This window comes from Pezoporus flaviventris, unplaced genomic scaffold, assembly GCF_033815535.1.
Source record: "Pezoporus flaviventris isolate CSIRO_AGI_PZ_B2104156 unplaced genomic scaffold, CSIRO_AGI_Pfla_v1 ptg000945l, whole genome shotgun sequence".
In the NCBI taxonomy this organism is placed as follows: Eukaryota; Metazoa; Chordata; class Aves; order Psittaciformes; family Psittacidae; genus Pezoporus; species Pezoporus flaviventris.
Genome location: NW_026893490.1, coordinates 1 through 23972, shown reverse-complemented (window position 1 = coordinate 23972; position 23972 = coordinate 1). Strand labels below are relative to the sequence as shown.

The following is a 23972-nucleotide window of genomic DNA, read 5'->3' as shown; positions in this document are numbered from 1 at the left end:
CACCACAAACCCCGCTCGCATCCCCTCTGCTTCCTCCTCCTCCTCCTCCTCCTCTGAGCTTCAAGCCCCTTTCCCACCCCACTGAACCCTTTCCCCCCCATCCAACCCTTTTGGAGGCTCAGTCCCGCATCAGAAGGACACGGAGGGGCCGGAGAAGGAGCTGGAGCAGGGCTCAGAGCTCGAGCGTGATGGGGACCCCTCCATCCCTGCATCCCCGCAGCAAGCAGAAGCATCCGGAAGGGTCTCATCCGGCCCAAGCCCCCCTCCCACACAAACTCACCTTTCCCTTTCCCTTTCCCCTTCCCTTTATGGCCGGAATTCCGCGCGTGGTTGGGAGGATCCTCGAAGCTCTTGGTTCTGGCGTTGTAAGCCTGGGGTGGGAAGGGAGGGAAAGGCTTTGGGATGCTCGGATGCAAAGAGCTCTTCCCAACACCCCCCTATGGGAGCTGCGGAAGAGGCGGGGGGTCCCAATCCCATCACCTCAAAAGAGCCAGGAGCCATCCCTTTGTCTCCACAGGGGAGCAACCCCAACCATAGGGATCCAACCCCTCCGCATCCCAGCTCCTCAAGGCCTCACCTCCAGGAAGTAGAAGCGGTCCAGCCCCCCGGCCGAGTAATCCTGGATGCTCTCGGTCAGGTCCTCCCCATAGACCACGGTGCAGCGGCCCTGCACGGCGCGGAACTCCACCGTGGCCTCCTCGTCGCTCCAGTACAAGAGGTTGATGTCGGCGTGGTAACTGCCCTTCATGGACTTGTGCGTGTTCTCCGGTCTATGGATACGGGGTTGGGATGCACGGAGCACCTCAGCCCCATCCCCATCCCACCCGGCCCAGCACCACGGCGCCCTCCTCACCGGTAGAACTTGCAGACCAACAGCTTGATGTCGGCCTCGTTGGCTTTGCCGTTGCTCCGCAGCGGGCAGAAGATCTCCTTGATGCGGCCCACACGGAAAGGCTCCGGCGCGTCCAGGTTGCTGCCCTTGATGTACTCCGAGTACTTGCGGTAGTGCTCCGGGTGCAGCTCCTCGTCCACGGCCTCCTTCTTGGGACGTTTGGCTGGGCTGGCGGGCTTCACGCTGGGGGCAAAGGGGATGGGGAGATGGGCCCCTTGATACCCACTGTGATAGGCCCCCCCCCCAGCACCAAAACCCATCTGACACCCAATGGGATAAGGGGGGAACTGGGCTTAGGGAGGGATGCTTCATCCCCCATCCTGTAACACCCAATGGGATAGGGGGGGAACTGGGCTTAATGAAGGATGCTTCATCCCCTCTCCTCTAACACCCAATGGGATAGGGGACAAACTGGGCTTAGGGAGGGATGCTTCATCCCCCCTCCTCTAACACCCAATGGGATAGGGGGCAAACTAAGCTTAGGAAAGGATGCTTCATCCACCCCCTCTCTAACACCCAATGGGATAAGGGGAGAACTGGGCTTAGGGAGGGATGCTTCATCCACCCCCCCACCCCAAAACCCCTCTAACACCCAATGGGATAAGGGTGAAACTGGGCTTAGGGAGGGATACTTCATCCAACCCCCCCACCCCAAAACCCCTCTAACACCCAATGGGATAAGGGGGGAAACTGGGCTTAGGGAGGGATGCTTCATCCACCCTGCCCCATCACCCAATGGGATAGGGGACAAACTGGGCTTAGGGAGGGATGCTTCATCCGCCGTCCTGTAACACCCAATGGGATAGGAGGGAACTGGGCTTAGGATGCTTCATCTCCCCCCCCCTCCCATGGACCATATCCTCTACCATAAACCCAAGGTGGAAAAGAGCTTGGAGAGCATCACACCCAACCTCTCCCCCAGCACCACCCACGGCACTGAGGCCATGGGTTGGGAACACTTCCATGCTCCAATCCCGACCCCTTCCTTTGGGGAAGGCATCGTTCCCTACATCCCATGGAAAAGCCCCCCCCCCCCCCCCCTTCAAAGAGACCCCCCCAAGCACCAACCTGAAGGAGAAGGCTTCTGGCAGGAGATAGACCCCATCTCCCACCCGGTACTGCACCCCGTTCTTGGTGGCCACGGCGTAGAACATCTTCCCTTCGCCTTCCTCCAACGGCTCGGCCACTTTGGGGATCTCCTTGTGCCTCACCTCCTCCAGACGGGCGCAGCTCATGCAGAACCTACAGGCCAAGAGAGACCACGGTGATGGGCACCCAGGGGGCTCCGCTTCCCAGCTCCAGCTCGATCCCAGAGGATCCCACATTCACTTGTATCTGTTGTCCTCCGTGGGCTGCGTCTTGGGCGGCGACTCGAAGCGCGCGTACTCCTGGTCGTACCACATCTGGTAGAAGTAGGTCCGCCCGTCGTCCTCCACCACCTTGATCTCCATGTCCAGCCCGCCCTGCTAGGAGAAGAGGGATGGGGGGGTGATGACGGGTGCCCCGTTGCCAGCCCCACACCGCTCCCACCGGGCCTCTCACCCACCTCCATGGCCCAGTTGGGCGAGGGGGCCTTGTAGAGGACGTTGACTTTGCCGTGGATGTAGGAGAGCTGCATGTCCTCGCACTCGTCCACCAGGAAGAGCTCCAAGGGGTCGGAGGTGGCCCCCAGGACCGTGTCGGAGCCAGGGCAGAACCAGTGCGCGTGGAACATCTGCCCGCTGCTGTCCTCCCACATGGCCGTCACCCTAAGGGGGGGGGAACAAGGGGATGGGGTCCTAAAGATGCTCCATGGGGAGTCAAATAACAGTGATTGGAGGTCTCCACTTGGGAACATGGCCCCAAAGATGCTCTATGGGGAGTCAAACAGCGGTGATTGGAGGTCTCCACTTGGGAACATGGTCCCAAAGATGCTCCATGGGGAGTCAAACAGCAGTGATTGGAGGTCTCCACTTGGGAACATGGTCCCAAAGATGCTCCATGGGGAGTCAAACAGCAGTGATTGGAGCTCTCCACTTGGGAACATGGCCCCAGAGCAGCTCTCCACTTGGGAACATGGTCCCAAAGATGCTCCATAGGGAGTCAAACAGCGGTGATTGGAGGTCTCCACTTGGGAACATGGTCCCAAAGATGCTCCATGGGGAGTCAAACAGCAGTGGTTGGAGCTCTCCACTTGGGAACATGGTCCCAAAGATGCTCCATGGGGAGTCAAATAGCAGTGATTGGAGCTCTCCACTTGGGAACATGGTCCCAAAGATGCTCCATGGGGAGTCAAACAGCAGTGATTGGAGGTCTCCACTTGGGAACATGGTCCCAAAGATGCTCTATAGGGAGTCAAACAGCAGTGATTGGAGGTCTCCACTTGGGAACATGGTCCCAAAGATGCTCTATAGGGAGTCAAACAACAGTGATTGGAGCTCTCCACTTGGGAACATGGCCCCAAAGATGCTCCATGGGGAGTCAAATAACAGTGATTGGAGCTCTCCACTTGGGAACATGGCCCCAAAGATGTTCCATGGGGAGTCAAATAACAGTGATTGGAGCTCTCCAGTTGGGAACATGGTCCCAAAGATGCTCCATTGGGAGTCAAACAGCAGTGATTGGAGCCCTCCACTTGGGAACATGGCCCCAAAGGGCCTCAAGCAGCAGAGACTGGAGGTCTCCAGTTGGGAACACGATCCCCGAGCAGCAGGACCCATACTCAGCCCCTCCAGCACCAACCTGGCGAGGTAGAGGGGCTTGGTGGGATCATCAGGGCTGACGGAGACGCAGTCTCCCACCTCCAGGGTCTCCAGGTCGATGCACACCCGCTGGTAATAATCCTTCTTCCCATCGCTCTGCACAAGGAAGGGGGGCAACGGCGTCAAACCCAGCTACGGATTCCCCCCCCAAGCCCCCCAACCCCTGCCTTAGGGAAGGGGAGCATCACCTTGATGGGCTCCCCGACCCAGGAGATGCGGCTCTTGTTCTGCTTCTTCTTCCTGCCCTGCAGCATCTTCTTGGGCGACGGCATCTCCGGGATGTTGTCATCCACCTCCTCATCCTCATCCGCTTCCCGCACGGCCAGGTTGGGGCATCTGCGGACACAGGGAGCAGCGCTGCAGCAGGGGATGGATGGGAGCAGGGACCGCATCCCTTCGGAGCAGCACTGCAGCAGGGGATGGATGGGAATGGGGACGGCATCCCTTCGGAGCAGCGTTGCAGCAGGGGATGGATGGGAATGGGGACCGCATCCCTTTAGAGCAGCGTTGCAGCAGGGGATGGATGGGAAAGGGGACTGCATCCCTTCGGAGCAGCGCTGCAGCAGGGGATGGATGGGATCAGGGACTGCATCCCTTCGGAGCAGCGTTGCAGCAGGGGATGGATGGGAGCAGGGACTGCATCCCTTCGGAGCAGCGTTGCAGCAGGGGATGGATGGGAATGGGGACCACATCCCTTTGGAGCAGCGCTGCAGCAGGGGATGGATGGGAACGGGGACTGCATCCCTTCAGAGCAGCGCTGCAGCAGGGGATGGGTGGGAGCAGGGACTGCATCCCTTTGGAGCAGCGCTGCAGCAGGGGATGGATGGGAGCAGGGACCACATCCCTTCGGAGCAGTGTTGCAGCAGGGGATGGATGGGAGCAGGGACTGCATCCCTTTGGAGCAGCGCTGCAGCAGGGGATGGATGGGAATGGGGACCACATCCCTTCGGAGCATCGCTGCAGCAGGGGATGGATGGGAATGGGCACTGCATCCCTTCGGAGCAGTGCTGCAGCAGGGGAAGGAGCAGGGACCGCATCCCTTCGGAGCAGCGCTGCAGCAGGGGATGGATGGGAATGGGGACGGCATCCCTTCAGAGCAGCGCTGCAGCAGGGGATGGATGGGATCAGGGACCGCATCCCTTCGGAGCAGCGCTGCAGCAGGGGATGGATGGGAATGGGCACTGCATCCCTTCGGAGCAGCGCTGCAGCAGGGGATGGATGGGATCAGGGACCGCATCCGCTCGCTCCGGCGGTGGGATCCGGTGCCCTGGCGGGTACCAGCTGGGTACCAACCTCCGCTGCAGGCAGGCCTGTTTGCTGCGGCCGCTGCCCCCGAACTTCACCATGTTCTGGCACGCTTTGCACTTCCCACATTCCGGCTGCTGGCAAACCTGGAGCAAGGTGGGGGGGGGGGGGATGGCAAGGAAAGGACCGGATCAATGCAGGCACCTGAAGGGATGGGGATGCCCCGGGTGGCTCCCGCCGCCGGTACCTCGCAGACGCCGCAGCGCCGGCGCTTGGTGCCGTTCTCTTTGTCCTCCTCCTTCTCGTCCTTCTCGATCTGCTCCGAGAAGAAGGTGTCGAAGATGAGGTAAACCAGGCGCGTGGTGGTGGCTTTGGTGGGCCCCTTGTCCTTGTCTATGCGGGTCGGGTGCCGGATGGCCTGGCGCCGCACGGCTCGCCTGCGACCGGGGGGGGGGGGGGGGGGGGGCACGGCGCTCAGAGCGGGGCACCCCATGGCACCCCATGGCACCCCATGGCACCAGACCCAAGCCATCCTCCCGGCTCAGCCCCAGCAAAAGGGTTTTCCATGAGGATCCCCTGTTTTCCGTAAGGATCCCCCTGTTTCCAATGAGGATCCCCCTGTTTCCAATGAGGATCCCCCTGTTTCCAATGAGGATTCCCCGATTTCCATGAGGATCCCCTGTTTTCCGTAAGGATCCCCCTGTTTCCAATGAGGATCCCCCTGTTTCCAATGAGGATTCCCTGATTTCCAATGAGGATTCCCCGATTTCCATAAGGAACCCCTGTTTTCCGTAAGGATCCCCCTGTTTCCCATGAGGATTCCCTGATTTCCAATGAGGATTCCCTGATATCCATAAGGATCCCCCTGTTTTCCATAAGGATTCCCTGATTTCCACGAGGATTCCCTGTTTTCCATGAGGATTCCCTGATTTCCACGAGGATTCCCTGTTTTCCATGAGGATTCTCTGATTTCCATAGGAATCCCCATTTTCCATAAGGATCCCCTGTTTTCCATAAGGATCCCCCTGTTTTCCATGAGGATTCCCTGATTTCCATGAGGATTCTCTGTTTTCCATGAGAATTCCCTGATTTCCATAGGAATCCCCATTTTCCATAAGGATCCCCCTGTTTTCCATAAGGATTCCCTGATTTCCATAAGAATCCCCCTGTTTTCCATAAGGATCCCGTTTTTCATAAGGATCCCCTGTTTTCCATAAGGATCCCCTGATTTCCATAAGAATCCCCCTGTTTTCCATAAGGATCCCCTGTTTTCCATGAGGATTCCCTGTTTTCCCTAAGAATCCCCCCGTTTTCCATAAGGATCCCCTGATTTCCATAAGAATCCCCCTGTTTTCCATAAGAATCCCCCTGTTTTCCGTAAGAATCCCCATTTTCCATAAGGATCCCTTGTTTTCCATGAGCATCCCGATTTGCATGAGAATCCCATGTTTTCTATAAGGATTCCCTGTTTTCTATAAGGATTCCTTGTTTTCCATAAGAATCCCCCTGTTTTCCCACAAGGATCCCTTTTTTTCCATCAGGATCCCCTTTTCTCCACAAGAATCCCCTTTTTCCCCACAAGAATCCCCCTTTTCCCACACAGATCCCCCTTTTCCCACACGGATCCCCCTTTTCCCACACGGATCCCCCATTTCCCACACAGATCTCCCATTTCCCACACAGATCTCCCATTTCCCACACAGATCCCCCATTTCCCACACAGATCTCCCATTTCCCACACAGATCCCCCTTTTCCCACACGGATCTCCCATTTCCCACACGGATCCCCCTTTTCCCACACAGATCCCCCATTTCCCACACAGATCCCCCTTTTCCCACACGGATCCCCCTTTTCCCACACAGATCCCCCTTTTCCCACACGGATCCCCCTTTTCCCACACAGATCTCCCATTTCCCACACGGATCCCCCTTTTCCCACACAGATCCCCCATTTCCCACACAGATCCCCCTTTTCCCACACAGATCCCCCATTTCCCACACAGATCCCCCTTTTCCCACACGGATCCCCCTTTTCCCACACAGATCCCCCATTTCCCACACGGATCTCCCATTTCCCACACAGATCTCCCATTTCCCACACGGATCCCCCTTTTCCCACACAAATCCCCCTTTTCCCACACGGATCCCCCTTTTCCCACACAGATCCCCCTTTTCCCACACGGATCCCCCATTTCCCACACAGATCCCCCTTTTCCCACACAGATCCCCCATTTCCCACACGGATCTCCCATTTCCCACACAGATCCCCCATTTCCCACACGGATCTCCCATTTCCCACACGGATCCCCCTTTTCCCACACGGATCTCCCATTTCCCACACAAATCCCCCATTTCCCACACAGATCCCCCTTCTCCCACACAGATCCCCCTTTTCCCACACGGATCTCCCATTTCCCACACAGATCCCCCATTTCCCACACGGATCCCCCTTTTCCCACACAAATCCCCCTTTTCCCACACGGATCTCCCATTTCCCACACAGATCCCCCTTTTCCCACACAGATCCCCCTTTTCCCACACGGATCCCCCTTTTCCCACACAGATCTCCCATTTCCCACACGGATCCCCCTTTTCCCACACAGATCCCCCATTTCCCACACAGATCCCCCTTTTCCCACACAGATCCCCCATTTCCCACACAGATCCCCCTTTTCCCACACGGATCCCCCTTTTCCCACACAGATCCCCCATTTCCCACACGGATCTCCCATTTCCCACACAGATCTCCCATTTCCCACACGGATCCCCCTTTTCCCACACAAATCCCCCTTTTCCCACACGGATCCCCCTTTTCCCACACAGATCCCCCTTTTCCCACACGGATCCCCCATTTCCCACACAGATCCCCCTTTTCCCACACAGATCCCCCATTTCCCACACGGATCTCCCATTTCCCACACAGATCCCCCATTTCCCACACGGATCTCCCATTTCCCACACGGATCCCCCTTTTCCCACACGGATCTCCCATTTCCCACACAAATCCCCCATTTCCCACACAGATCCCCCTTCTCCCACACAGATCCCCCATTTCCCACACAGATCCCCCTTTTCCCACACAGATCCCCCTTTTCCCACACGGATCTCCCATTTCCCACACAGATCCCCCATTTCCCACACGGATCCCCCTTTTCCCACACAAATCCCCCTTTTCCCACACGGATCTCCCATTTCCCACACAGATCCCCCTTTTCCCACACAGATCCCCCTTTTCCCACACGGATCTCCCATTTCCCACACAGATCCCCCTTTTCCCACACGTATCCCCCTTTTCCCACACAGATCCCCCATTTCCCACACAGATCCCCCATTTCCCACACAGATCCCCCTTTTCCCACACAAATCCCCCTTTTCTCACACAGATCCCCCATTTCCCACACGGATCCCCCATTTCCCACACGGATCTCCCATTTCCCACACAGATCCCCCTTTTCCCACACAGATCCCCCATTTCCCACACAGATCTCCCATTTCCCACACAGATCCCCCATTTCCCACACGGATCTCCCATTTCCCACACGGATCTCCCATTTCCCACACAGATCTCCCATTTCCCACACAGATCCCCCATTTCCCACACGGATCCCCCATTTCCCACACGGATCTCCCATTTCCCACACAGATCCCCCATTTCCCACACAGATCTCCCATTTCCCACACAGATCCCCCTTTTCCCACACAAATCCCCCTTTTCCCACACGGATCCCCCTTTTCTCACACAGATCCCCCATTTCCCACACAGATCCCCCATTTCCCACACAGATCCCCCATTTCCCACACGGATCTCCCATTTCCCACACGGATCTCCCATTTCCCACACGGATCCCCCATTTCCCACACAGATCCCCCTTTTCCCACACAGATCCCCCATTTCCCACACGGATCCCCCATTTCCCACACAGATCCCCCTTTTCCCACACAAATCCCCCTTTTCCCACACGGATCCCCCATTTCCCACACAGATCCCCCTTTTCCCACACAGATCCCCCTTTTCCCACACAGATCCCCCATTTCCCACACAGATCCCCCATTTCCCACACAAATCCCCCTTTTCCCACACGGATCCCCCTTTTCTCACACAGATCCCCCATTTCCCACACGGATCCCCCATTTCCCACACGGATCTCCCATTTCCCACACAGATCTCCCATTTCCCACACAGATCTCCCATTTCCCACACAGATCCCCCTTTTCCCACACAGATCCCCCTTTTCCCACACAGATCCCCCATTTCCCACACGGATCCCCCATTTCCCACACAGATCCCCCTTTTCCCACACAAATCCCCCTTTTCCCACACGGATCCCCCATTTCCCACACAGATCCCCCTTTTCCCACACAGATCCCCCTTTTCCCACACAGATCCCCCATTTCCCACACAGATCCCCCATTTCCCACACAAATCCCCCTTTTCCCACACGGATCCCCCTTTTCTCACACAGATCCCCCATTTCCCACACGGATCCCCCATTTCCCACACGGATCTCCCATTTCCCACACAGATCTCCCATTTCCCACACAGATCTCCCATTTCCCACACAGATCCTGTTTCCCACACGGATCCCCCTTTTCCCACACAGATCCCCCATTTCCCACACAAATCCCCCTTTTCCCACACGGATTCCCTTTCTTCCAAGAAAATTCCCTCTGCAAAATCCCAGCCACGCTCCTCCCGCCCCACCGCAAAGCCAAGCAGCAGCAGCAGCAGCAGCAGCAGCAGCAACAAGCTCTTCGCTCTCCCCCCGCCCTGGACCTGGGTACCACGGGCTGCAGGCGGAACCGCATCCTCCTCCATCCCATTGCTGATCCCATTGCTGATCCCAGCGCTGATCCCAGCGCTGATCCCATTGCTGATCCCATTGCTGATCCCCGCACTGATCCCATTGCTGATCCCCGCGCTGATCCCATTGCTGATCCCATTACTAACCCCATTACTGACCCCATTACTGACCCCATTACTGACCCCATTACTAACCCCATTACTGACCCCATTACTGACCCCATTACTGACCCCATTACTGACCCCATTACTGACCCCATTACTGACCCCATTACTAACCCCATTACTGACCCCATTACTAACCCCATTACTAACCCCATTACTAACCCCATTACTGACCCCATTACTAACCCCATTACTAACCCCATTACTAACCCCATTACTGACCCCATTACTAACCCCATTACTAACCCCATTACTGACCCCATTACTGACCCCATTACTAACCCCATTACTAACCCCATTACTGACCCCATTACTAACCCCATTACTAACCCCATTACTGACCCCATTACTAACCCCATTCCTGACCCCATTACTAACCCCATTACTAACCCCATTACTAACCCCATTCCTGACCCCATTACTAACCCCATTACTGACCCCATTACTGACCCCATTACTAACCCCATTACTGACCCCATTACTAACCCCATTACTGACCCCATTACTAACCCCATTACTGACCCCATTACTGACCCCATTACTAACCCCATTACTGACCCCATTACTAACCCCATTACTGACCCCATTACTAACCCCATTCCTGACCCCATTACTAACCCCATTACTGACCCCATTACTGACCCCATTACTAACCCCATTACTGACCCCATTACTAACCCCATTACTGACCCCATTACTAACCCCATTACTAACCCCATTACTGACCCCATTACTAACCCCATTACTGACCCCATTACTAACCCCATTACTAACCCCATTACTAACCCCATTACTAACCCCATTACTGACCCCATTCCTGACCCCATTACTGACCCCATTACTGACCCCATTACTGACCCCATTAATAACCCCATTACTGACCCCATTCCTGACCCCATTACTGACCCCATTACTAACCCCATTACTAACCCCATTACTGACCCCATTACTAACCCCATTCCTAACCCCATTACTAACCCCATTACTGACCCCATTACTAACCCCATTACTAACCCCATTACTAACCCCATTCCTGACCCCATTCCTAACCCCATTCCTGACCCCATTACTGACCCCATTACTAACCCCATTACTGACCCCATTACTAACCCCATTCCTGACCCCATTCCTAACCCCATTCCTGACCCCATTACTAACCCCATTACTAACCCCATTACTAACCCCATTACTAACCCCATTACTAACCCCATTCCTGACCCCATTCCTGACCCCATTGCTCCCAGCCCCTCACGGCCAGCAGCGGGGCCCCGGGGCTCACCTCTTGCCCAGCGTGACCCCCGCCAGCTTGATGAGGTCCCGCATGCAGGGCGTGATGAGCACCGGGGGCTCGTCGCTGTCCCCGGCCTCGTCGTAGCTCTCCACTTGCTCCACCACGAACTGGGCATGGCGCAGGAGCGAGTCCTCTGTGAAGCGGTTGAAGTTGAGCCCCGCGGGGGGGACGGTGGTCTGTGAGAATGGGGGGGGTTATAAAATACACCCCAAAAACGACCCCACACCGGCACCGCCAACCCAACGCGGCGCTCACCTCGATCTTGTTGAGCAAATCCTCGTAGGCGACGTCGCGGTTGTTCTGCAGGAACTCCACCACGATCTTGCTCATGTAGATCTTCTCCTGCATGAGGGCGAAGGTGGGAGCGTATTCCTCGCTGGGCTCCATCAGGATGTAATCCGCGAAGGCTGTGGGGCGAGCGATCCCGTGGCTGACGTGGATGCGGGGATGAACAAAACACCTCCCGCATCCCGGAACGCCCAAAGCGGGGAGCCGTGGGGCGCCGAGGGCTGCTTTTCCCTGTCCCCATCACCTCCATTGATGGAAGCAGGGGAGATGCCACCAAAAGGGTTCTTTGCATAAAGGGTGAAGGGGAAAAAGGTTTTGACACCACCCCCCCCCCCCAAAAAAGACCTTCTTCATCCCCATCCTGGCCCCAAAGCCCCATTGGAGACAGGTTTGGTGTGGTCCTACCCCCCCCACCCCGCCACGTCCTCGCTGGTGATGGCAAAGCCCATGGAGCCCCATACGGCTCCTATGGGATACGTGGATGGGGATGGGAGCCCCAAGGCACCGATGCTGCCCCACCTGTGGTGAAGCCGATCAAGGCCTTCTCCCCCCCATCGAAGCCCGTGATCCACCAGGCGTTTATGGGCCCCAGCTTCTTGGCTCTCACCCCACCTGGAAGCAGGAGAACACGCGGTTCCCAATCCAATCCCTCCCACACCAAGGATGCAAGGGCCCATTCCCATTGCAGGGCCCATTCCCATTGCAGGGTCCCATTCCCATTGCAGGGTCCCATTCCCATTCCAAGGGCCCATTCCCATTCCAGGGCCCATTCCCGTTGCAAGGTCCCATCCCCGTTGCAAGGTCCCATCCCCATTGCAGGGTTCCACTCCCATTCCAGGTCCCATTCCCATTCCAGGGTCCCACTCCCATTGCAGGGTCCTACTCCCATTCCAGGCCCCACTCCCACTGCAGGTCCCATTCCCATTCCAAGGTCCCATTCCCATTCCAGGGCCCATTCCCATTCCAGGGCCCATTCCCATTAAAGGTCCATTCCCATTCCAAGGTCCCGTTCTCATTCCAGGTCCCATTCCCATTCCAGGTCCATTCCCATTCCAAGGTCCCATTCCCATTCCAGGTCCATTCCCATTCCAGGTCCATTCCCATTCCAAGGTCCCATTCCCATTCCAAGGTCCCATTCCCATTCCAATCTCCCATTCCCATTCCAGAGCCCATTCCCATTCCAGGTCCCATTCCCATTCCAAGGTCCCATTCTCATTCCAGGTCCATTCCCATTCCAAGGTCCCACTCCCATTCCAAGGTCCCACTCCCATTCCAAGGTCCCATTCTCATCCCAAGCTCCCATTCCCATTCCAGAACCCATTCCAGGGCCCATTCTCATTCCAAATCCCATACTCATTCCAGGTCCCACTCCCATTCCAGGTCCCATTCCCATCCCCATTCCCGATCCCATTCCCATTCCCTCTCCCCGCCCCGCTCACCATCCAAGCAGGGGTTATCATCATAGATGGGCTTCACGGCCCCGCTGAAGTAGAGCTCGATGTTCCTCTCGATGAGGCCGGTGTCGAAGGGGCACAAGTGGCCTCTCTTGTCATAGACGCTGCCCAGGGGGGAAACCAACGCCTTGATCCCATGGGATCCGCGACCCCAAAGGGCTGGGATCCCCCCGTGCCCCACGGATCCCACCTGAAGGAGGTGACTTTGTGCTGCGGGAGGTCCTCGTAGCTCTCAAACCCGTCCTCGTTGGCGTCGAAGAGGGACAAGCGCTCGTCCGTCAGCATCTCCGGCTCCTCCAGCTGGAGCGGGGCGAGAGGAGGAGGAAGAGGAGGACGAGGAAGTCAACGCATCCCGGCGCTGCCCACGCCCGCCCCCAGGAGCCTCCCATCCCTTACGGCATCGTCGGGATCCCCTTGGAAGAACTTGAGGTCGGGATCGTCCAGGTACTGCCGGCAGTCGAGGCACTTGGGGGGGGTGCTCTGCAAGAGGGTCGGGAAGAGGCCAAGGATGCGGCGCGATGCAGGGATGCAGGGATGCAGGGATGCAGGGATGCAGGGGAAGGGGCTCACTTTAGCGGGAGGTGGGGTCTTCACCAGGGCCAGGTCCTCCCTCGCTTCCAAGCTGGCAGTGGAAAAGGGGAACACAACGGGATGAGGAGCCGGAGCGGTGCCGATGGGTACCAATAGGTGTCAATGGGTACCAGTGGGTGCCAATGGGTACCAATGGATGTCAATGGGTACCAGTGGGTGCCAATGGGTACCAATGGATGTCAATGGGTGCCGATGGGTTCCAATGGGTGCCAATGGGTACCAATGGGTGTCAGTGGGTACCAATGGATGCCAATGGGTGCCGATGGGTACCAATGGATGTCAATGGGTACCAGTGGGTGCCAATGGGTACCAATGGATGTCAATGGGTGCCGATGGGTTCCAATGGGTGCCAATGGGTACCAATAGGTGTCAATGGGTACCAGTGGGTGCCAATGGGTGCCGATGGGTACCAATGGATGTCAATGGGTACCAGTGGGTGCCAATGGGTACCAATGGATGTCAATGGGTGCCGATGGGTTCCAATGGGTGCCAATGGGTACCAATGGGTGTCAATGGGTACCAGTGGGTGCCAATGGGTACCAATAAATGTCAATGGGTGCCAATGGGTGTCAATGGGTGCCGATGGGTACCAATGGATGCCAATTGGTACCAATGGGTGCCGATGGGTACCAATGGATGCCAATGGGCTTCAATGGGTGCCAATGGATGTCAATGGGTGCCAATGGGCACCAATAGGTTCCAATGGGTACCAGTGGGTGTCAGTGAGTACCAATGGGTGTCAATGGGTACCAATGGATGCCAGTGGGTGCCAATGGGTACCAATGGGTTCCAATGGGTACCAGTGGGTGTCAATGGGTACCAATGGGTGCCAATGGATGTCAATGGGTGCCAATGGGTACCAATGCGTTCCAATGGGTACCAGAGGGTGTCAATGGGTACCAATGGATGTCAATGGGTGCCAATGGGTGCCAAAGGGTACCAATGGATGCCAGTGGGTGCCAATGGGTACCAATGGGTTCCAATGGGTACCAGTGGGTACCAATGGGTGCCAATGGGTTCCAATGGATACCAATGGATGTCAATGGGTGCCAATGGGTACCAATGGATGCCAATGGGTGCCAATGGGCACCAATGGATGCCAATGGGTACCGATGGGTTCCAATGCGTACCAATGGGTGCCAATAGGTACCAATGGATGCCAATGGGTGCCAGTGGGCACCAATGGATGCCAATGGGTACCAATGAGTGCCAATGGGTACCAATGGGTACCCAGGGACATCCCCATCCTCCTCACCCCTCTTTGGTCTCCATGCGCATCCTCTTCTCCTCCTGGTCCTGCAGAGAGAAGCAAAGGGGAGTGAAGGGGAGCCCGGAGGTGCTGAGCAGGGCCCAGCACCACCCGGCCTTCACCTTCTCCTCCTGCTCCTCTTCCTCCTTCTCCACGCTCATCGCTTCCCCGTTGACCTCCTCCGATTTCCGCTTGGTGGACCTGGAGGGAAGCAGGCGCCGGCAATGGGATGAGCCCCAGGCGCATCCCTACGGAGCTCGGGATCGACCCCATTGGGTCCCAGGGAGGAAGAAGAGGGTGAAGGCGCTGATGGAGGTGAAGGCCCCAACCCTGCTCCCGCACTCACCCCTTGGAGAACAGGCTCAGGAGGCTCAGCTGCCGCCCAGAGCTCCGGGTGACCCGGGAGCTGGCGGGAGACTCTGTTGGGAATACAGCACGGAATCACATCGGCAATGGGGGCCTCCTGCCCTTCCCTTCGCATCCCCCTCCCAGCATCCCATCACCATGAGGCTCCCAAACCCTTCCGTTGGCACCCTGCATCCTTGCGCGCATCCCTGCGCTCCCGCATCCCCGCGCTCCCGCATCCCTATGCGCATCCTTGACCTCCTGCATCCCTGCGCTCCCGCATCCCCGCGCTCCCGCATCCCTATGCGCATCCTTGACCTCCTGCATCCCTGTGTGCATCCCTGTGCTCCCACATCCCTGCCTGCATCCTTGACCTCCTGCATCCCTGCCCGCGTCCTCGCACTTCTGCATCCGTGCCCGCATCCTTGACCTCCTGCATCCCTGCCCGTGTCCTCGCGCTCCCGCATCCCTGCCTGCATCCTTGACCTCCTGCATCCCTGCCTGCATCCTTGACCTCCCGCATCCCTGCCCTCATCCCAGTGCTCCTGCATCTGTGCCCGCATCCACGCGCTCCTGCATACCCGCGCGCTCCTGCATCCCTGCCTGCATCCTTGAGCTCCCGCATCCCTGCGCGCATCCTCGTGCTCCTGCATCCTCACACTCCTGCATCACTGCATGCATCCTTGTGCTACTGCATCCCTGCCCTCATCCCTGCGCTCCCGCATCCTTGAGCTCCCGCATCCCTGCGTGCATCCTCGTGCTACTGCATCTCTGCCTGCATCCTTGACCTCCCGCATCCCTTCCCGCATCCTCACACTCCTGCATCCCCGCGCGCATCCCCACGCTCCCGCATCCCTGCCCTCATCCCTGCGCTCCTGCCTCTCTTCCTGCATCCTCACATTCCCACATCCCTGCATGCATCCCCATGCTCCCGCATCCCTGCCCTCATCCCTGTGCTCCTGCATCCCTTCCTGCATCTTCACACTCCCGCATCCCTGCGTGCATCCTCGTGCTACTGCATCCCTGCCCTCATCCCTGTGCTCCTGCATCCCTTCCTGCATCCTCACACTCCCGCATCCCTGCATGGATCCTTGTGCTATTGCATCCCTGCCCTCATCCCTGTGCTCCTGCATCCCTTCCTGCATCCTCACACTCCCGCATCCCTGCATGGATCCTTGTGCTATTGCATCCCTGCCCTCATCCCTGTGCTCCTGCATCCCTTCCCGCATCCTCGCGCTCCCTCATCCCTGCACTCCTGCATCCCTTCCCGCATCCTCACGCTCCCGCATCCCTGCCCTCATGCCTGTGCTCCTGCATCCCGTCCCGCATCCTCGTGCTCCCGCATCCCTGCCCTCATCCCTGTGCTCCTGCATCCCTTCCCGCATCCTCACGCTCCGGCATCACTGCATGCATCCCCATGCTCCCTCATCCCTGCACTCCTGCATCCCTTCCTGCATCCTCGCGCTCCCGCATCCCTTCCCACATCCTTGAGCTCCCGCATCCCCTCGCTCCCTCCTCGTCCCTCCGGGACAAGCCGGAAAACCCAACTCTTGCTCTCGCCGTTGGAGCGGCTCCTCCTGGGCTTGCGCGGCCGCGCCGGGGCCGCCGAGGAAGAGGAGGCGTTGACGGCGGTGGCGGCGGCGCCTTCCTCCAGCTCCATGGCGCTGTCGTCCTCGCCATCGCCGCCCGCTCGCTCCGAGTCCTCGTCGCTGCCGGAGCCGCCGATGCCGGCGCATCCGTTGGTGCCGTTCTCGGCCGCGAGCTCCTGGTGCAGCAGCGCCTTCACCTCGGCCAGGTACCGCTCCTGCAGGGGCACAGCCACGGCTGCAGCCGGCCGCCGGCGCTCCGCGGCCCCACGGCGCCGCGCCACCCAACCCCACCTCGGAGAGCTCCTCGCGCCGCAGTTTGGCCTCCAGCTCGCTCAGCTCCCGCTGCGCCTCGGCCTGCAGGAAGCCATGGATGAGGCTCAGCTTCTCCCGGACGCTCTCCTGCGGGCACGGAGGGGACGGGATGGGGCCGGCGGCCGAAGCAAAGGGGGGGGGAGGCCCCAGCGCCGCTGGCTCCGAAGGCGGGCGCCGCTCACCCGGCTCATGGGGACCCATCCTGCCAGGAGCCCACGGTGGAGTCCGCACGCCGAGGACCAGCGCCGACGCCGGGTCCGGGAGCTGGGCCAGCAAGGGAGACACGGGGAGGGGGGGAGGCTCACCCGGCCACCCCCCCCCGGAGCCGCATCCCGCTGGAGCATCCCGAACCCGGACGCTGGTACCCGCCGCGCTCCGGCAGCGCTCACCTGCTCGCTCAGCGCATCCTCATCCCGCTCCAGGTCCTGCAGCCTGCCGGGGGACACAGCGGGGTTCGGCACACGCGGCGCCGCCGCGGCCCAACCGTGGAGCCGGGAATGGCGCCGGCAACGCGGGGACGAAGAGGGAATAACGGGGACGGGGGGAGTTGGGAATGGGTGATGCTGCTTGGGACCCACCCCATACAGTGACACACGCCATGGGGGACAAGGCACGTGTCGCTATGGGGGCACAGAGAGGAGGGCCCCATAGGGCCCCATGAGCCAAAGCAATGCCCCAAAGGGCCGCTTCCCTCCGGATCCCTCCCTTCGGCTCCTTTGGCTTCCTGCTCCCACACCAACGGGAAGGAAAAGGGGGGTCCCCACCACCCAAAAAGCAGGAAGGCGACATCCCCATCCCATTCCCATCCCATTCCCATCCCATCCCCATCCCGTCCCCATCCCATTCCCGTCCCGTCCCCATCCCATTCCCATCCCGTCCCCATCCCATTCCCATCCCATTCCCACCCCGCGGCACCTGGGCTTGAGAACGGCCATGGAACGCCAAGGGGAGGTCGGGATGCGCCGCGCAGCCGCCGCACCGGGGAACGGCAGCCGGGGAGCGTGGGGCCCCCCCTTCCCTTCCCTTCCCTTCTTCCCTTCCCTTCCTTCCCCTTCCTTTCCCTTCCCTTCCCGCCGGCCGGGGGATGCCGGGAGCCGAGCGGAAGGGACAATGGCCGGGACCGCGGCGCAGGAAGCGCCAACCCCTTCCCTGTGCCGATGGGAGCCGGGGATCCCTCCGGAGCCGGGATGGGGACGGCGCAACCCCGATCCCAAGGGAACGCTTCCGCTTCCCGCAGCCGAGAAGGGATTCCTGCCCCACACCACCCCCCCCCACACACACACACCCACCCCATGGCAGCGCATGGGAAGTTGGGGTTCCCCTTTGGGGCCCCCCCCAACGCGCCCCGGATGCACGTGGGGACAAAGCCGGGGCCCCAGCGCCACGTGGGGCCTGGTCATAGGGCAGGGGGCTCCCCCCCCAACCCCATATTGGGGGTCAGGGATGAGCCAGGGGGGAGGACCCAAGGTTGAGGTTGGGGGGTGATGGGGGGGTTAGGGCAGGGCTCTATGGGGGTACCAATACAATGCAATGGTGGGGTCAATGCAGTGCAATGGGATCAGTGAAGGGCTCTACATAGGGTACCAATGCAGTGCAATGGGGGGGTTCCATGCACTGCAATAGGGTCAGCGCAGGGCCCTATAGGGGGTACCAATGCTCTGCAATGGGGGTGTCAATGCAGTGCAATGGGATCAGTGCAGGGCTCTACGGGGGGAACCAATGCAGTGCAATGGGGGGGTTCAGTACACTGCAACAGGGTCAGCGCAGTGCCCTATAGGGGGTACCAATGCTCTGCAATGGGGGTGTCAATGCAGTGCAATGGGGGCAGTGCAGGGCTCTACATAGGGTACCAATGCTCTGCAATGGGAGGGTTCCATGCACTGCAATAGGGTCAGCGCAGGGCCCTATAGGGGGTACTAATGCTCTGCAATGGGGGTGTCAATGCAGTGCAATGGGGGCAGTGCAGGGCTCTACGGGGGGGACCAATGCAGTGCAATGGGGGGGTTCCATGCACTGCAATAGGGTCAGCGCAGGGCCCTATAGGGGGTACCACTGCACTGCAATGGGGGTGTCAATGCAGTGCAATGGGATCAGTGAAGGGCTCTACAGGGGGTATCAATGCAGTGCAATGGGGGGGTTCCATGCACTGCAATAGGGTCAGCGCAGGGCCCTATAGGGGGTACCACTGCACTGCAATGGGGGTGTCAATGCAGTGCAATGGGATCAGTGCAGGGCTCTACATAGGGTACCAATGCAGTGCAATAGGGGGGTTCCATGCACTGCAATAGGGTCAGCGCAGTGCCCTATACGGGGTACCAATGCACTGCAAAGGGGGTGTCAATGCAGTGCAATAGGGGCAGTGCAGGGCTCTACACAGGGTACCAATGCAGTGCAATAGGGGGGTTCCATGCACTGCAATAGGGTCAGCGCAGTGCCCTATGGGCGGTACCAATGCACTGCAATAGGGGTGTCAATGCAGTGCAATGGGGGCAGTGCAGGGCTCTACGGGGGGTACCAATGCAGTGCAATGGGAGGGTTCCATGCACTGCAATAGGGTCAGCGCAGTGCCCTATGGGCGGTACCAATGCACTGCAATAGGGGTGTCAATGCAGTGCAATGGGGGCAGTGCAGCGCTCTACGGGGGGTACCAATGCAGTGCAATGGGAGGGTTCCATGCACTGCAATAGTCAGTGCAGTGCCCTATAGGGGGTACCAATGCACTGCAACGGGGGTGTCAATGCACTGCAATGGGATCAGTGAAGGGCTCTACAGGGGGTACCAATGCAGTGCAATGGGGGAGTTCCATGCACTGCAATAGGGTCAGCGCAGTGCCCTATGGGCGGTACCAATGCACTGCAACGGGGGTGTCAATGCAGTGCAATGGCATCAGTGCAGGGCTCTACCGGGGGTATCAATGCAGTGCAATGGGGGGGTTCCATACACTGCAATAGGGTCAGTGCAGTGCCCTATGGGCGGTACCAATGCACTGCAAAGGGGGTGTCAATGCACTGCAATGGGGGCAGTGCATGGCTGTATTGGAAGGTACCAATGCAGTGCTGGGAGGTGGCCATGCACTGCAATGGGATCAGTGCAGGGCAATATTGGGGGTACCAATGCACTACAATGGGGGGGGTCAATGCACTGCAATAGGGTCAGTGGAGTGCCCTATGGGGGGTACCAATGCACTGCAATGACGATGTCAATGCACTGCAATAGGGCCAGTGCAGGGCTGTATTGGGGGGTACCAGTGCACTGCAATGGGGGTGTCAATGCATGCAATAGGGTCAGTGCACAGCTGTATTGGGAGGTACCAATGCAGTGGTGAGAGGTATCAACGCACTGCAACAGAGTCAGTGCAGTGCCATATCGGGGGGGTTCCATGCACTGCAATGGGGGGTTCATGCACTGCAATGGGGTAAGCGCAGTGCCCTATGGGGGGTAACAATGCACTGCAATAGGGGTACCAATGCACTGCAACGGGGTCAGCGCAGTGCCCTATGGGCGGTACCAATGCACTGCAGTGGGGGGGTTCCTGCACTGCAATGGGGTCAGCGCAGTGCCCTATGGGCGGTACCAATGCACTGCAATGGGGGGTCCCTGCACTCACCGTCAGTGCAGTGCCCTATGGGCAGTACCAATGCACTGCAATGGGGGGGTTCCATGCACTGCAACGGGGTCAGCGCAGTGCCCTATGGGCGGTACCAATGCACTGCAGTGGGGGGGTTCCTGCACTGCAACGGGGTCAGCGCAGTGCCCTATGGGCGGTACCAATGCACTCCAGTGGGGGGGTTCCTGCACTGCAACAGGGTGAGCGCAGCGCCCTATGGGCGGTACCAACGCACTGCAATGGGGGGGATCCCTGCACTCACCATCAGCACAGTGCCCTATGGGCGATACCAATGCACTGCAATGGGGGGTTCCATGCACTGCAAGGGGGTCAGCGCAGTGCCCTATGGGCAGTACCAATGCCCTGCAATGGGGGGGTCCATGCACTGCAACGGGGTCAGCGCAGTGCCCTATGGGCGGTACCAACGCACTGCAATGGGGGGGTTCCTGCACTCACCATCAGCACAGTGCCCTATGGGCGGTACCAATGCACTGCAATGGGGGGGTTCCATGCACTGCAAGGGGATCAGCGCAGTGCCCTATGGGCGGTACCAATGCACTGCAATGGGGGGGTTCCTGCACTGCAAGGGGGTCAGCGCAGTGCCCTATGGGCGGTACCAATGCACTGCAATGGGGGGGTTCCTGCACTCACCATCAGCGCAGTGCCCTATGGGCGGTACCAATGCACTGCAATGGGGGGGTTCCTGCACTCACCATCAGTGCAGTGCCCTATGGGCGGTACTAATGCACTGCAATGGGGGGGTTCCATGCACTGCAATGGGGTCAGCGCAGTGCCCTATGGGCGGTACCAATGCACTGCAATGGGGGGGTTCCTGCACTCACCATCAGTGCAGTGCCCTATGGGCGGTACCAATGCACTGCAATGGGGGGGTTCCTCCACTCACCGTCAGTGCAGTGCCCTATGGGCGGTACCAATGCACTGCAATGGGGGGTTCCTGCACTCACCATCAGTGCAGTGCCCTATGGGCGGTACCAATGCACTGCAATGGGGGGGTTCCTGCACTGCAAGGGGGTCAGCGCAGTGCCCTATGGGCGGTACCAATGCACTGCAATGGGGGGGTTCCTGCACTCACCATCAGTGCAGTGCCCTATGGGCGGTACCAATGCACTGCAATGGGGGGGTTCCTGCACTCACCGTCAGTGCAGTGCCCTATGGGCGGTACCAATGCACTGCAATGGGGGGGTTCCTGCACTCACCGTCAGTGCAGTGCCCTATGGGCGGTACCAATGCACTGCAATGGGGGGGTCCTGCACTCACCATCAGCGCAGTGCCCTATGGGCGGTACCAATGCACTGCAATGGGGGGTTCCTGCACTCACCATCAGCGCAGTGCCCTATGGGCGGTACCAATGCACTGCAATGGGGGGTTCCTGCACTCACCATCAGCGCAGTGCCCTATGGGCGGTACCAATGCACTGCAATGGGGGGGTTCCATGCACTGCAAGGGGGTCAGCGCAGTGCCCTATGGGCGGTACCAATGCACTGCAATGGGGGGTTCCTGCACTCACCATCAGCACAGTGCCCTATGGGCGGTACCAATGCACTGCAATGGGGGGTTCCTGCACTCACCATCAGTGCAGTGCCCTATGGGCGGTACCAATGCACTGCAATGGGGGGGTTCCTGCACTCACCGTCGGCGCAGCTCCGCGGGCAGCGGGGCCGGGGGCAGCGTCGCGGCCCGGGCCGGCATCGGGGCGGCGGCGGCGTCGGGAGCGGGCGGCGGGTTCGCGGGAAAACAGCGACGGGGGCGGGGCGGAGCCGGGCGAGACCATGGAGTTGGCGGGAAAGGGGGGGGGGGGGTGAGACCATTCCGCGCGGGAAGGGGGGGGGGGGATGTGGGGGAAATGGGGGACGCAAACACACACACACACAACCCCCCCCCCCGGCCCCCCCCCAAGCACAGAGGGGATGGGGGGGGCCGGGGTCGGTACCGGAGCTCAGCGAGGATCAAACCACTGCGGGGATGGGGGGGGCATGGGATGTACCATTGGAGGGGGGGAAAGGGGGGGCACGGCGCTGAGGGAATGAGGGGGTAACACGGGTCCTATCGGAGCGGGTGTTGGGCTGAACCATTGAGGGGATGGGGGGGTGGGCTGGGCCAATGGGATGAATGGGGGGAATGAGATGTACCACTACGGGAAAAGGGGGGGGAATGGGCTGTACCGCTGTTGGGATGCAGGGAATGGGCTCTACCACTATGGGAAAGGGGGGGGGAATGGGCTGTACCACTGTTGGGCGATTGATGAGGTGGGCTGTACCACTGTTGGATGCAGGGAATGGGCTCTACCATTTTTGGGGGGGGATGGATGGGATGGGCTGTAGCACTATGGGAATGGAGGGGAAATGGGCTGTACCACTGTTGGGATGCAGGGAATGGGCTGTACCACTGTTGAGGGATGGACGGGATGGGCTGTACCACTATGGGAAGGGGGGGGGGAATGGGCTGTACCACTGTTGGGATGCAGGGAATGGGCTCTACCACTGTTGGGGGGGATGGATGGGATGGGCTGTACCACTATGGGAATGGGGGGGAAATGGGCTGTACCACTGTTGGGATGCAGGGAATGGGCTGTACCAATGTTGGGGGATGGATGGGATGGGGTGTACCACTATGGGAAGGGGGGGGGGAATGGGCTGTACCACTGTCGGGATGCAGGGAATGGGCTGTACCACTGTTGGGGGATGGACGGGATGGGCTGTACCACTGCAATGAAGGGGGGAAATGGGTTGTACCACCGGTGGGGCTGGACGGAATGGGCTGTACCACTACAGGGAAGGGGGGGGGGGAACGAGCTGTACCCCTGCGGTGTATAGGGAGCGGGCTGTACCACAGGACCCAGCCCTCCCCCGGACGCGCTGCTCCATAGCACCAATTGGGGGGGGGACCCCCACCATTTGGGACCCCGCCATGGGGCAGCAGAGCCCCGTGGGGCTCCTTCAGGCCCCGCCACCCCCTCGCCCCCCCCCTATGGCCGCCCCAGCCCCTCATTGCGGCGTCCAGCGCCAGCCAAGGGCGCTTCCATCCCCATCCCGACGGGGTCCCCGTGCCCGGCCCCACGGAGCCAAAGGGGATGGGGAAGCACCGGAGATCCCCGCCCCCCCCCCCCCGGGGGGGTCATTGCGAGGGCACAGACGGGGGGAGGGGGGGACCTGTCCCGACGGGGACCGAAAGGAAGCGAAACATCCCCCCCCTCCCCCCCCCCCCCGCTTCCGCTGCACCCCCGCGGGGGGAGGAACAAAGAGAGGGGGGAGGGGGGGGGAGGGGAATTCCCCGCTCCCAAAAACCCCGGAAATTCCCCCAAAACAGCGCCCCACGGGGGGGGGGGGGGGGGGAGGGGGGATCCGCATCCATGGGGGGGTGATGGGCGCTGGGAAGGAGCAA

The 23972-nt window shown here is 59.6% G+C and overlaps 1 protein-coding gene across 1 annotated transcript in view; it reads right to left on the bottom strand.

The window, feature by feature from the left end:
- DNMT1 (DNA methyltransferase 1) overlaps nt 1–22324 on the bottom strand; it is a 28258-nt gene extending 5934 nt beyond the window's left edge. The window contains exons 1-24 of the mRNA XM_061444509.1: nt 22222–22324; nt 17353–17395; nt 16943–17050; nt 16611–16866; nt 15064–15136; nt 14840–14918; nt 14724–14764; nt 13448–13499; nt 13274–13357; nt 13068–13177; nt 12863–12981; nt 11943–12035; nt 11391–11542; nt 11124–11311; nt 5126–5315; nt 4927–5024; nt 3822–3969; nt 3614–3729; nt 2439–2640; nt 2222–2358; nt 1961–2134; nt 854–1075; nt 578–770; nt 281–371 (exon numbers count right to left, since the gene is read on the bottom strand). Of these exons, the coding sequence (XP_061300493.1) occupies nt 281–371; nt 578–770; nt 854–1075; nt 1961–2134; nt 2222–2358; nt 2439–2640; nt 3614–3729; nt 3822–3969; nt 4927–5024; nt 5126–5315; nt 11124–11311; nt 11391–11542; nt 11943–12035; nt 12863–12981; nt 13068–13177; nt 13274–13357; nt 13448–13499; nt 14724–14764; nt 14840–14918; nt 15064–15136; nt 16611–16866; nt 16943–17050; nt 17353–17395; nt 22222–22280 (3028 nt within the window). The 5' untranslated portion in view covers nt 22281–22324. The remainder of the gene's footprint in view (nt 1–280; nt 372–577; nt 771–853; nt 1076–1960; nt 2135–2221; nt 2359–2438; nt 2641–3613; nt 3730–3821; nt 3970–4926; nt 5025–5125; nt 5316–11123; nt 11312–11390; nt 11543–11942; nt 12036–12862; nt 12982–13067; nt 13178–13273; nt 13358–13447; nt 13500–14723; nt 14765–14839; nt 14919–15063; nt 15137–16610; nt 16867–16942; nt 17051–17352; nt 17396–22221) is intronic.
- Between the last annotated feature and the right edge of the window lie 1648 nt (nt 22325–23972).